At 49.2% G+C, this 14,107-nt stretch overlaps 1 protein-coding gene across 1 annotated transcript in view; it reads right to left on the bottom strand.

Annotated features, from left to right (window-relative positions):
* The window catches only part of MAP3K19 (mitogen-activated protein kinase kinase kinase 19), a 253,193-nt gene extending 240,406 nt beyond the window's left edge, over positions 1-12,787 (bottom strand). The window contains exons 1-2 of the mRNA XM_078683369.1: positions 12,560-12,787; positions 9,621-9,829 (exon numbers count right to left, since the gene is read on the bottom strand). Of these exons, the coding sequence (XP_078539495.1) occupies positions 9,621-9,829; positions 12,560-12,787 (437 nt within the window). The remainder of the gene's footprint in view (positions 1-9,620; positions 9,830-12,559) is intronic.
* Between the last annotated feature and the right edge of the window lie 1,320 nt (positions 12,788-14,107).

The following is a 14,107-nucleotide window of genomic DNA, read 5'->3' as shown; positions in this document are numbered from 1 at the left end:
TCAATGGATGAGTGAGAGGATGTGTGAGTTCCTTGTAGGGGTCTGTGAATGAGTATGTGAGTGGTTGTGTGGGTGTGTGAGTGGGTGTATGAGAGGTTATAGGAGGGTGTGAGTGGTACTATGGATGATTACAAAGCAGTAATGGTCCCTAAAACAGACATACAATGTCACACTAGCCACCTACGTGGTTGCAGATACCAATGTGGGTAATTTAAAACAACCGGTCAACCCGGAAGCTGTACATTGCTGCAGGCAGGGATGCCGTGAGTCGTCTTGAAGACCATCACTTAATTATACATACAAAAAGAAGTGGTGCAATCACAGTGTGACTGTAGAAAAAGTTTTTAGTACAATTATCAGCACCAATTGAAGATTACAACCATAAATCTGGACATGACTCATCATGATATGATTATGATGTACAAGCCCCGAGTTAATTATAATACGGTGGCCATCCCATGTACAGCATATACATTGTTTATGACTGTTATTCAACAGGTTGTTTTAAATTACCCACATCGGGATCTGCAACAACGTAAATGATAAAGCGGACTTGTTGTTTTTTTAAAGCTTGAGCACTAGTCTTCATACACTAGAGAAAACCGTCCTGAAGAAGATGTCACATCACTAAAGCACCGAAACGCCGCGTCGACTGTCTGTTTGTTTTGCACATGAAGTGTACATTGTGTTTTTATAAAATTGCAGAGGCTAATCCCTCTTTTTATAATAACATTTGAAGTTTTTAAAGTAATTTTTGTCCTCTTGATATACTATACAGTGCCCCTCTGACGTACTTTGAATTATATTTTGCCTTTGATATATATTATGTTTTGATTCAATAACCAGGTAGGTGGCTAGTGTGACATTGTATGTCTGTTTTAGGGACCATTACTGCTTTGTAATACTACACCCTGTCCCAATTAGAGTTAAGGGTATCTCCCTTTGTTTTTTGTACTGTGGATGATGATGTCATCAGCGATGCCATCAGTGATGTAATTTGAGATGTCATCAATGATGTCACTGACCATGTCATGAGTGATAAAATATGTAAATTCAAAGCACTGCATTGCGGGGGTGTAAGTTATAGTTTGCTCAGGTAACTATAACTGCTGAATTTCTGCGGTTTTGTACAAGTGAAATATGACCCTAACTATAACATCCCTGTTATCTTTCATTCTTTCAGTAAATTTCAAAGGTATTTTTAAAAACTTTTTCCTAACTATAACGTTCCTGTGACCTTTGGTTTTTTTTTTAATTTCAAAGGTTTTTCAAATTCCATTTCTAAAAAATTATGTCCCACTCATTTTTAGTTTTTCTAGTTAATTTGTGGGGATATTTTTATAACTAAGTGTATTACAATTTATTTAAATTCTTCGAAGTCATTTTTTTCGTACTTTAGAAATTTTTATTTTTATCACATATGTAGTTAATGTAATGAAAATGAATTTTTTTAAATTTAATTAAATACGTTTTTGAAAAATAATATTTTTGGGGTACAGCGTACCTTCGCAGGTCCACAAACATAGACGGACTACTACTTTATAGTTTTTACTTCCAATCAAGTAATCAGAACGAATACGCGACTCTGAATTTGTGAATTTGCCAAAAATGTTATAAAATACTGCACATATGTACACCCCTCCATTGACTCCGTGACTCTGCGAGTTTACAGACTAGATTCACGATTTTACTCGGATACACACCCAAACGTTGCCTTCTGATTGGATACATTAAGACCCCACACTTTCATATGGAAAACCACACCAAAAAGCAATTACTTCTCCAGTGAAGTCTCTAGAAAGAGAATTGAGAACCAGTGCTGCTTTGCTTTTACACAATGACTGAAGCTACATCATCCTTCCAATATGAGCATCAAAAACCTGTTGTGGATGAGAAGGAAAACATACTACCTCACAGGAAAAAACTTGATGTGTGGAAGCACTTTACTATACCCATGGCCACTGGAATTATGCGACTGTGCAGCTACGGTGATTTTCGCATAATTAAAGATTTGCCACATTGGCTACATAATCCATCATCTGCAGCATAATCTGCAGATTTTAACAAACAAAAAAATGTAGTTTCTAACTTCAACGGTTCAAAAGTAAAAACGTTACAACACATGTTGGCGGGTAGTGGAAGGCACTTTCACTTTGCAAACATTGACCGATCACCTTTCTGTAGCTATTGCTATATTTGTGTGTTAAACTGATACTAAAGACGTCCAATTAATGCCCAGACAGTGTTAAGAAGTTTAAAAATGACAAAATAATTAGGTAATACTGTCACAAAATATGCGCACAATTTGGCCCTCTCCTGCTGCATCATTCCAGTGGCCCTGTCAATACCTTCTTGAGACCTACTAGAGACGGAAAAAAAAAGAAAAGAAATACCTTCTTGAGAAAAGAAAGTAACAGCAAAATATGTGTGGTGCAATATTTGAGGCAAACAGGTGTCCAGAGGCACTTCAAAGAAGTATTCACAGCGGACAAGTTCCAAGTGTAAGCACCTAAAAACAATTTATGACAGGTTCTACAACCAGATGATGCGAGAGAAAGCAGGTGCACCAAGACAGTCGATCTCTATAGCAGCCTTGGGAGAACCATCATCAGTTGCAGTCATTACAATAACAGCTGCCTGCCAGGAACCGAGTGATATGGTTATTCACTATGTGAAATGCCAAATGCTTGTCGTTGTAAAAATATCTTCTGTGGGTGCATTCTTGGATAAAGTGAAGAAGCATCACTGTTAGTTTTTATTTTTTTTGCTTCCGTTGACTACATAATGTTTGTTGTAGAGTGAAGCCAGTTGCTTCTTTTCAATTCCCCATCGTTAGCCTTTTTACTACCATGCTCACTTTTTGTTCCAAACTAAAATCTGTTAAAAACCTTTCTATAAAAAAATTATTCATCATTAGAACCACCATCTACTCAAAGGAAGAGCTAACTCTGTGTTTTTAATGTGTCAGTGAATGTATTGGTGTGAGAGTGGATGTGTCAATGTGTGCATGAGTGTATGCCTGGGTGTTATTGGATGCATTTGTGTTTTGCTGGGTGTGTCAGTGCCTGCTTTGGTGAATGCCTGACAGTGTCAGTGTCTGCATTAATGTATGCCCAGGTGTGTCAGTTTATGCATTAGTATCACCCTGGCTGTGTCACTGTATGCGTCAGGGTGTGTTATTGGATGCACTAGAGTTAGATTAGGTATGTCAGTGTCTGTATTGGTGTATGCCTGGGTATATCAAAGTCTGCTTTAGCATATGTCTGGGTGTGTCAGTGTATACATCACTCTATGCCTGGATGTCTTAGCCGATGTATTAGTGCTCAGATGGGTGTCTCAGTGTCTGCACTGCTGTATGCCTGGGTGTGCCAGTGTCTGCATTGGTAAGTCTCTGGGTGTGTCACTGTGTGCATCAGTGTGTGCATGGGTGTGTTATTGGATGCAATAGTGTTTGGCTGGGTGTGTCAGTGTCTGCATTGTAACCCTCTGGGTGCGTCAGTGTTTGCATCAGTTTGTGCCTGAGTGTGTTAGTGTATGAATTAGTGTGTGCCTTGGTGTGTTAGTATATGCATCGGTATGTGCCTGGGCATGTTAGCATATGCTTCAGTGTGCACTTGGATATGTCAGTATATGCATCAGAGTGTGCCTGGGTGTGGTATTGGATGCATTACTGCTTGGTTCGCTGTGTCACTGTCTGCATTGCTGTATGCCTGGGTGCATCAGTGTCGGCATTGGTAAGTCCATGGGTGTGTCAGTTTGTGCCTAGGTGTGTTATTGGATGCATTAGTGTTTCGCTGGGTGTCTAAGTGGCTCAGTGTCTGAATTGCAGTATGCCTGGCTGTGGCAGTATTTGCACTGGTACGTCTCTGGATGTCTCAGTGTGTGTGTGTCAGTGTGTGCCTTGGTGTGTTATTAGATGCATTAGTGTTTGGCTGAGTGTAACAGTGTCTGTATTGTTGTATGCCTGGGTGTGTCAGTGTCTGTATTGGTAAGTCCCTGGGTGTGTCAGTGTGTACATGGGTGTGTTACTGGATGCATTAGTGTTTGGCTGGGTGTGTCAGTGTCTGCATTGTAAGTCTCTGGGTGTGTCAGTGTATACATTAGTGTGTGCCTGGGTGTGTCAGTGTTTTCATTAGTGTGTGCCTGGGTGTGTTAGTGTATGCATTAGTGTGTGCCTGGGTGTGTTAGTATAATCATCAGTATGTGCCTGGGTGCGTTAGCATATGCTTCAGTCTGTGTTTGGCTATGTCAGTATATGCATCAGAGTGTGCCTGGGTGTATAACTGGATGCATTACTGTTTAGCTGACTGTGTTAGTGTCTGCATTGGTAAGTCCCTGGGTGTGTCAGTGTGTTATTGAATGCATTAGTGCTTGACTAGGTGTTTCAGTGTCTGCATTGCTGTATGCCTGGCTGTGGCAGTGTCAGCACTGGTAAGTCTCTGGGTGTCTCAGTGTGTGTGTCAGTATGTGCCTTGGTGTGTTATTGGATTCATTAGTGTTTGGTTGGATGTGTCAGTGTCTGCATTGCTGTATGCCTGGGTGTGTCAGTGTCTGCCTTGTAAGTCTCTGGATGTGTCAATGTATACATCAGTGTGTACCTGGGTTGTGTCAGTGTTTGTGTCAGTGTGTGCCTGAGCATGTCAGTGTATGCATTTGTGTGTGCCTGGTTGTGTTAGTGTGTGCATCGGTATGTGCCTGGGTGTGTTAGCATTTGCATCAGTGTGAGCCTATGTATGTCAGTGTATGCATCAGTGTGGGCCTTTTGTTTTTTATTTGATGCATTACTGTTTGGCTGGGTGTGTCTGTGTCTACATTGCTGAATGCCTGGGTGTGTCAGTGTCTGTATTGGTATGTCCCTAGGTGTGTCCGTGTATGCATCGGTTTGTGCCTGGGTGTGTAAGTCTATACACCCTTACACCTAAGCTAGATCTCCTAAATATATGGGAGCCGACGGACCTAACAGAAATTGAACAACAGTTTATGACACTAGAATACACACTGGTCAAGTGGGAGATAGCGAGGAAGTGGGGAGTGGCAGATAGGCCTTTGCTCCGGATGTGGGTCAGAGAGTAGGACAAGTGCATGATAGCGGAAAAAGAGGTGTTCAAAGCAAGAGGGTGCCCGAAGAAATTGGACAGAAAATGGGGCAAGTGGAATGCCCACCAAGGAGAACTATGTGTGTCCCCAACGACAGAACTTGAAATGTGACTTACCAAAAGTAGACGTTCCAAAGCACCCTGATAGCATTGACTGCCTTAAATGGTGAAAGTATATGTATGATGCAATTTGCCAAATGTCTTATGCTCAATAAGGTTGCTTGATGTTGTTTAAATCAATAAGAAAATGTAACAAAAAATAAATAAAATGGCAACCACCAAAGGATCACCAATACTTTTAGTCCACAGGCTCAACAACACAAGCAATTTGAGGGGTATCCTGAAGTGCCAGGTGAGGAATGCAGCCTGGGGGGATTGAGCGACTCGCTTGAATAGCTCCTTTTCACTCGTGTTCATCTCATGATTGATTCACCTCAGGTAGGGTACTTCTAGCAAGTAACCTTGACACTCAGGAGTACGGTAATAATCTCTCTGTATATTTTCTTGCATCAATGTTATAAACTCCCTGGGTATAGAGCTGCAAGTATATGGTAGGGTTTACTGCTAAAACTGTGCTGGAGAGGACTATCACACCAAACATAAACGTTGTAAGTACATAGGCTCTGCAGTTCAAGAGCTGAAACATAGAGAACCAGAAGTGGTTGCTGAGAGTAGGGAGCACAGGAACCAGAGTGGAATAGCAGAACAGAACTGAGATAAGCCAAGACAGCAGGCTTGTCTCTCACAAAGGAAAATGGAGGCATTACAGTGAGTGAGCACTGCTGAAGGTATATTCTAGACATAGCTGGCCCTATGCTTCCCTGTCAACTGGACTTGCAAACATACGCCAATTTAAAAGTGTTGTATTGTTTTTTTAAACATTAGATTAATTGTGAGAGGCACTACATTTCACAGAGTGAATTTCCTTTCTCCAAATGTTTATTCGCAAGGCTATGTTCGACAATGGACATGGATACCCAGAGCGCAAATTTCTAGCAAGTGTGCGTGCAGGTCTTTTCTCTCACTTGTTGAAGACCTTTTCAATGGCTGCAGTGAAGGCCCCTAGAACTGGTGATCTTGTTACATCATGATTGATATTCTAAAACCATTTTGCCTTTTTTTCTGCAGTAGTGGATGTTGAGTAACATGATTCCTTAACTATCCAAAAGTAGGCTTCATTTTTCTTTATTTTTTTTAAAAAGAGACCTTTATTGTCCAACATACATTATACACAGCATTTAGCTTACAACCCAGCCGGGCCAGCTGCGAGGAATGAAGCATTGCAGTAGATATGGTGAGTAAACACAGCTTTAAGGCCGACAACCCTGGGGTTCGGCAGCACACGTTAACAGTTCTCGACACTGCCCATTCATATAATCATTCGGTGTTACAAAAGTGTGTGGTCCACTCAGTTTCCCATATGTAGTCTAGGAGGTCAGATTTGTGATATTGGGCTGGCACACATCAATTGTGTCACTTACGGTCGACGCCACCATATCTGTCGTGCGTCATTTGGAAGGGCATCAATGTGGGTCGGCCTGCAGGTGAGCAGGGTGTTGCATGAATGTGTGACCAGGTTGCACAGCGTCTAAGCGTGTTGGGAGCTCGTGGTCGCCTTGCTCGCCCACCCTGTCGAAAGTGACCGCCATTGATCGCGACACATAGATAATGCGCCTGGGCCCTAGCTGTTACGCCCGAAGGCCGCATAAAGCGTCAAATGTAGAGTTGTATCGGAATGGGCATGGTCTAAAAGGAAATAGAACTAGATCCTTAATGAACTATAAAACAGCAACATAAAGTACATAAAAGGCAGGTAGGGGTGGATAGGGGTAGAGATAGCCATGTTGTCGGGAGGGGGAGGTGTGGAGCCAGCGAGTCAGTCGTGTCCCGCGAGGCGAGCAAGCGGGAGCCCGGGGGGGGGGGAGGGAGGGCGGAGGAGGTCAGATCCTATGTGTGGCAAGGGTACAGGGGGGGTCTGTAGGGTCTGCTGGTGCATTCGTTCGGCGCGATCTCACAGGGTTCGGGTCTATGTTGCAGCGCTGCGTGTGTCGGCGCATGACTGGGGGGGCTTGACAACCGCCAGTGCGACATAGCCAGGTATGCGACGTAATGTGAGTAGAGAAAAGTGGCCACGCGTGAAATAGTTTGTGTATTGTGTGGGATTCGCAGGTCCCAGTATTGGGAGTGGAGGGGAGCGCAGTATACAGGTCTTTACGTGATCCCTTGGTCTATGCATTTCTGCAGAAAGGACTGTAGGATGTCATCCCAGTGTTGTGCAATAGGAAATTTTCTGAGTCCTGCCGTCTCCTCACGTCTCTGCACAGAGCTCTCCGCTCGTGCCCAATTCGTCAGCGACAGGCTCCAGTGTCGTATGTGTGGGGGTGTGGCAGCCTTCCACCGCTTGGTTAGCAGTCTCTTGGCCGTAATTAGTCCAAGATCCCAGTACCTGGTCTGCACTTTGTTCAGTCGTGTACGCTTATACAATCCCAGTATGCAAGCCTCCCATGTGCCTGGCACCTGTTCCTTAGTGCAATGTCGGAGCATCATGGTCACCCCGTCCCAATACTGTTGGAGGGCAGGACAGAGCCAGAGCATGTGGAGGAGGTCCGCGCCTACTTGGGAGCAGCGTCCGCAGGCAGTATCTGTGACCGCAAAATACTTATTAATCTTGTCCGGGGTGAGATATGCGCGGTGTAATATGTAGAGCTGTATGACTTTGAAGCGTGGGTTGCGGGGGATGTTCACCGGGCCAGCCAGTATCACCGCCTACTCCTTGTCCGTCCAGTCCCTCCCCCTGTCAGTCGCCCACTTCCCTCTCAGCTGTATAGTTGTCGGGTGCGTGTGGAAGAGAAGTGCCTGCGCTAACCAATGTATTATGTGTGTGCCGTTGCTCATGACATGAAGATATTGCATAAAGAGGTGGGTCGGGGGCTCGTCAGACATGTCTCCCCAAGCAGTAGTCATCGCATGAATGAGGGAGGCATGTAATAGAAACTGCCCAGCCGGGAGGGATGTGTCCCTTACGAGATCTGCAAAGGATAGGAGGACGCCATCAGAATAGAGGTCACCTAGCGATTCCACTTCTGCAGTGGTCCAGTTACCCAACTGTGCAGCGGTCAGTGTCCCTGCCGTTGTTGGGGTACCCAGTAATGGCAGTATCGGCGCATAAGGTATTGTCGTTCGAGTCAGGCGCAAGCAACGGAGGAAGCATCTGTGCGCTACCGCGAGCAGTAGCTGAGGTGGTCGGGGAGTCCGTGTCAGTGGGTGAAACAATGTGTGTACTTGTAATAGGGACCAAACTGTGGTGTCCGTGGCCGTGTCTCCCAGTTTCTTACCACCGAGCCAGCCCGACACCCATTGCATTTGCGCTGCTAGATAGTATAGCTCCATGTTGGGAACAGCTAGGCCGCCCTCTGTAGTGGGCATGTAGAGTTTGGTTAAAGCAACCCGTGACCGACCCTTATTCCAAATCAGGTCACGCAACAGGACTTCGAGGTCTCGGAACACCCGGACAGGGACATAAGTTGGTATATTCGCAAAGTAGTACAGTAACCTCGGTAGGACTATCATTTTCACAAGGGCGATGCGGCTCGGAACATTCAGTGGTAGTGTCTTCCAGAACCCAGCCTGTGCTCGGATAGATGCAATTGCTCTCAGCAGGTTTCCCTCCAAAATATCCGTAGGGTCTCTGTATATGTGTATCCCTAGGTATCTGAAAGTGGTAGGGCACCACTGCAATCTCTCACCCCCTATGCGTATGTCGCATTCCAGAACATTCGGGTTGAAGGAATAGACCCCCGATTTGGCCCAGTTTACCCGCAATCCCGACATTTCCTCAAAGGCGCCAAAGATAGCAGTCAGGGACGCCGGGACATTACTTAGGTCATTAACATATAAGAGAAGGTCATCAGCATACAAGGACACCACATGTAGACCATCCGCCATAGGTATACCCCAATCCATTCCTTGTGACCGTAGTTTCGCAGCCAGGGGTTCCACTGCTAAGGAGAATAGCAGAGGAGATAGGGGGCATCCCTGTCTGGTGCCTCTCCTCACATTAATAGGGTCGGATAGCAACGGTCCCGTACGAACCCGGACTGTGGGTCTGCGGTACAATAGCCCGACCATAGTTTGATAGTCGACCCCCAGCTCAAATTTTTCCAAGACCGCTCTTAGGTAGGGCCATTCCACTGAATCGAACGCCTTTTCCAGGTCTAGTACCAGGCACCCGGCTCGTGGCCATTGCCTCGTGGCGTATTCCTGCAAGCGGAACAGGCGGCGGATGTTGTGGAACGTATGCCGTGTCGGTACGAACCCGTTTTGGTCGTGATGTACCAGTGCAGGAACCAAAGGGGCTAGTCGGCGAGCAAGTGCAGAGGCGAGGATTTTGTAATCAGTGTTGAGGAGTGCTAGAGGGCGGTAGGATCCCATCTGTGTGCCATCCCTGCCAGGTTTGAGTAACGATACGAGGGTCGCCTCATTGAGTGCTGGGGGCAAGGCAAGTCATCTATAGCCGCAGAGTACATCTTTGCCAGGTGCGGGATTAAGATGTCCGAGGCGGCCTTGTAGAATTCGGCCGGCAAGCCGTCTGGCCTCGGAGATTTGCCATTTGACAGGTTAAAGATGGTGTCACGAAGTTCCTCAGAGTCCAATGGTGCTCCGAGGTCATTCTGCTGCGCCGCCGTCAGGACAGGCAGCTGTATGTCAGATAGGTATTCAGTAATGGCATCCAGCTGGACGAGTAAGCGGGAGTGATATAGTCCCGAATAGTGACCCGTGAACGCTTTGTGAATTGGGCGTTGGGAGTAGAGTAATCCGCCGTCTCTTGCCTGTATGGCCGATATGGGGGCCGAGCGATCCTCTCGCGCAATCAGCCAGGCCAATAGTTTGCCTGGTCTATCACCCTGCCTATGGACCCGGGCGGAGTGTGCTGCGAAATTGACGTTTCGCAACCGGTCCAGCAGGCGGCCGTGCTTCGCCTTGGCACTAGTCAGTTGGGTAGTCGCTTCTTCTCCCGTGGCGCGTTCCAAATCCAGTAATTCAGTTTCTAGTTGTGTCAGGTCTTGCTCAAGTGTGCGTTGCATGTGCCCCTCTGTTCCCAGGCAGAGTGCCCGGATCACTACCTTGAAAGCATCCCATTCAGTTTGGGAGGAGGACGCAGTGCCAGCGTTAAGCTCAAAGTATTGAGCTGTCTGTGTAAGTAGGGAGTCGCGGAAGGTCGCGTCAAGTAATAGGTCCGGTTGTAAGCGCCAGGTGGGTATGGGAGGATGTGGATCGTCCCAGGCGATGGCCAGCGTGTGTGGATTATGATCTGAGTGGGTGCGGCCCATGTACTGTGTGTCCCGAATCAATGGAATGAGATCAGAGGAAACCATGTATCTGTCCAAGCGTACGTGTAAAGCGTGCGCACCCGACCAGTAGGAATATGTGCGCGTCGTGGGGTTGCGTGTTCTCCATGCGTCGTGTAAGTCCCATTGTCGGGCCCAATTGAGGAGGGCTTTCGTGGTGACGTGTACCTGAGCAGCGGCTGTGGGTGCGGTAGACCTGTCTAAGTTCACATCCAAGACACAATTGTAGTCGCCTCCAAGGATCCATGGGAGCCCATGCCAAGGCGCCAGTGTCGTGGAGAGGCACTCAAGGAAGCCGCCCTGTTCAGTGTTCGGGGAGTATAGGGAGGTAAGTACCACAGGGTGGCCATCAAGTCTGCCTCGCACCATCGCATATCGACCCTCCAAATCTATCTGTGTGTCTATGACCGCCCAGGGAGTGCCCGGTCGTACCCATATGAGCGCTCCTCGGGCATAGGAGAAGTACTCCGTGGCATACAGCTGTCCGCGCCACCGTTGGCGCAGTGCGTGTACCTCAGCTTTGTTTAGGTGTGTTTCCTGTAATAATACTACTTGAAACTTATGTCGTCGTATGTAAGAGTAGATTTGGTATCGTCTCGACGGTGTGTGCATGCCTCTCACATTCCACGTGCATATCCTAATCTCAGCCATACTCAATGTCATGGTAAAGGGCTCCTACTCCACCCACCAGTCGCCTCCCAGGTGGACGTCTCCACCGGCCCCCCAGACCCCCCACCTCACTCACTCCAGACACAGACAACAGCATAATTATAAAGGACATAGGCATCTCTCTAAATGTAAGGGTGTGAAATGGAACAGGGTGTGCTAACATTGCTAAGTAGCAAGAAATACCAAAAGATCGGCAACGTAACATGTCGCCGTCCAAACGCGCCAAGAAGGCAAAGAGCAGTATTTAAGTCTAGGGGGAACTAGAGCCAGGCGCAGTTCCGGCAGATCTCCAAAACTCACTAATAGAGGATGGTTAGGGGCTTTTTCCCCAGGCCATATGTTACACACACCACGTAATCAGAGACAGTGGTCAGGTAGGCAGCGCCTACTCTAGTATTGTGGACGTGCGAAGGACCTTGTTCATGCAAGGGAGAGAGGCAGTGTTCACTCCCCAAGTGGCCGGAGTAGGGATATTTCTGGGCGACAGGGGCAGATGAGACGGAGCAAAAAGAGGGGGGGGGGGGAACCACGCAGTATGTTTCCACCAGTTCACCAACTGCACAGCGTCCATACATCCAATGGGGTACTCACTGCGTTAGGGCCACTCCCTCTGTTACCAGGGCGGCGAGGGACATCTCTGGCATTCGTGTCCAGTCTCAGCATCTCAGTTAATGCCTGGGTTCTGGTCCTTTCCCCGCCGCCCTGGTCACATCTAACAACCAAGCATGTAGTACTTCAATGGGGCATATCGGCTGTTTGCGGTGTGACGTCTGGCAGCTCCACAGAAAGTTGGGAATCTGGGATCCCATAAATAGCCTCATCATCACTCGGAGTCATCCGCGGGCTGGTGGCTTGAGCGTTGTCTGAGGTCGGTGAGGCGCTTAACTGGGAGACTCTCCGGAGCGCATCTTGTTGTTCTTGGATCATTTGGTCCGTCGGTGGGGAGTGGCGCGTCGTCTCTTCCGGATGGCTGTTCCCGCGGTGTCTGTTGCGGCGTCGGCGTCGCGGCCCACGGCCTCGTGGTCTCGCCTCAGGATATTGTGCCTGCCTGGGTGCTGTGTCCGTTCCGCTGTCCAGCCAGTCGCTTACTTCCACAGGGGCATTGAAGAAGTAGGTCTTGTCCTGCGCCACCACTCTCAGTTTTGTTTCCCTCAATATAGCGTCTCTGTCTCGATAGTTCAGGACTTTGAAGAGGAGCGGTCTCGGGTTGGAGCTGGTGGTATGAGGTCTCGTGGGCACACGGTGTGCTCTCTCCACCACAAAATATGGTGATAGCGTGCCTTCCGGTAATAGACCTCTCAGCCAGTCCTCCACTCGTTGCGTCGGTCGGTTGCCTTCCCATTTCTCCGGGACCCCGACGAGCCTGACGTTGTTGCGTCTCGCCCTCCCTTCCGCATCCTCAGCGCGGTCTTCCAGGAACTCCACTCTGTTCAGTAGGTCCTGTACTTGTTTATCAGTCTGGGTGACGTTGGGGCCAAGTTCCTCTATTGTTCCCTCTAGCGTCTTGGTCCGATCAGCCAGTTTCCTGTGATCTTCACGCAGGTGGGTGAGGTCTATGGCAACGCTGTCTATTTTGGATTCTAGAGAATTCCTGGTCAGTTGGAGCGACTGCTCCATTCGTTCCATGGCAGCTAACACGCTGTCCAGCCGCGCGGTGACTTGATCAGCAGCCATCTTTTGCGAAGACTTGTCGGATTTTCCCTTCGGCGGGGCCCCTCCAGTTCCAGTGCGGGTTCTCACCCCTCCGGACATGTGCAAGGCGACTAGGCCAGTAGCGTGGTCTCGCGTGGCTGGGGGACAAGGTGGTTGTCGTCCCTCGTAGCCGGTAGCGGCCGCGGCTCGCAGTATTTTGTCATCTGTGTTCGGCGTCACGTGGCAGAGCAGTCAGCCCCTCGTGTGTCCTCCGTGCCGGCGGCAAGTCCGTGTGGTGGCGCGCCTTGTCAAATTGCAGACCACGATGCCAGAGGTCCTGTGGTTTCAGTAGTTGACCGTTCCTCCCGGCCAATACATAGGTGCAAGGGTCTCAGCCCATCACTGGGTAGACAGGGCGTGGCAGTCTACACCGCGCGGGCTCGGGAGGGCCCAGGGTAACCAGTTCTCGGCTGCTGCGGGTGCCCAGGAAGTGTTGGGAAGGCGAGATTATGCAGACATGTGCATCCGTGTCACAGCGCCTCCTCATGCGTTCTCGATGCTGTCCCGCCACTTACGGCCTGTAACCGTTGCGCCGCGTCACCCGCGGTGTCCACGGGTCCAGATCCACATCGGGAACAGCAGGCGTCAGCCGTCTCCACGCCCCGTAGGTCTGTCCGCCTCGAGGGGTCCGGGGGGGGAGTGATGCCTCAGCGTCCGGGTATAGACGTCGCCAACTCTTGTGGAACACGTCCCACGATGGATAACAGGTGATGACGGGGTCGCAGCTCTGCGGACGACCGCTTCTCTCTTGTACACCACATCCGCCAGGAGATTGGCGTCTCGGCGGGGGGTGGGGGTTGTAGCCTTTCCGCGGTGATCTGTGTGTGGCGTCCTTTTGCCCCGACCCCCCCGGTCCCGCCCGTGAACGCCAGCCGTACCTTCTGGGACAGTCCGGTAACCACAACTGCAGGTCTGTGGTCGCGGTATGTTGGAGATGCTTCTGAGTCCCGGATCAGGTCCCCCACTATTTCTCTGGGGTGTGGGGGGGAGGAGTAATGGCCGACGTGTCCAGACTGCCTCACGGTCCCGGTCCCGTCTCAAGTAGGGATCGTGCGTGGCAGGTCGTTGGGCCTCGTTGTGGGGCCCAGGTGGCAGGCCTGAGCCACGGTGAGTCGCGGTCGTTTTTTCCCCTTAGTCGGGTGGTTGTAGGCTCCCCGGGATGCCGTCTCCCATTGACGTGCGAGTAGATAGTTCCGCAGCTGCGCCCTCGGTCCGCGCCGCCTTCAGTTCAATGTTTCCGGCACTTCGGCCGCGCCTCCTCAGTCCCCTATGCAGGGTTCCTCAATCCTCCCAGTGCAGAGG

Source organism: Lissotriton helveticus, chromosome 3_1, assembly GCF_964261635.1.
Source record: "Lissotriton helveticus chromosome 3_1, aLisHel1.1, whole genome shotgun sequence".
Lineage (NCBI taxonomy): Eukaryota > Metazoa > Chordata > Amphibia > Caudata > Salamandridae > Lissotriton > Lissotriton helveticus.
This window is presented reverse-complemented; position numbering and strand designations above follow the sequence as displayed.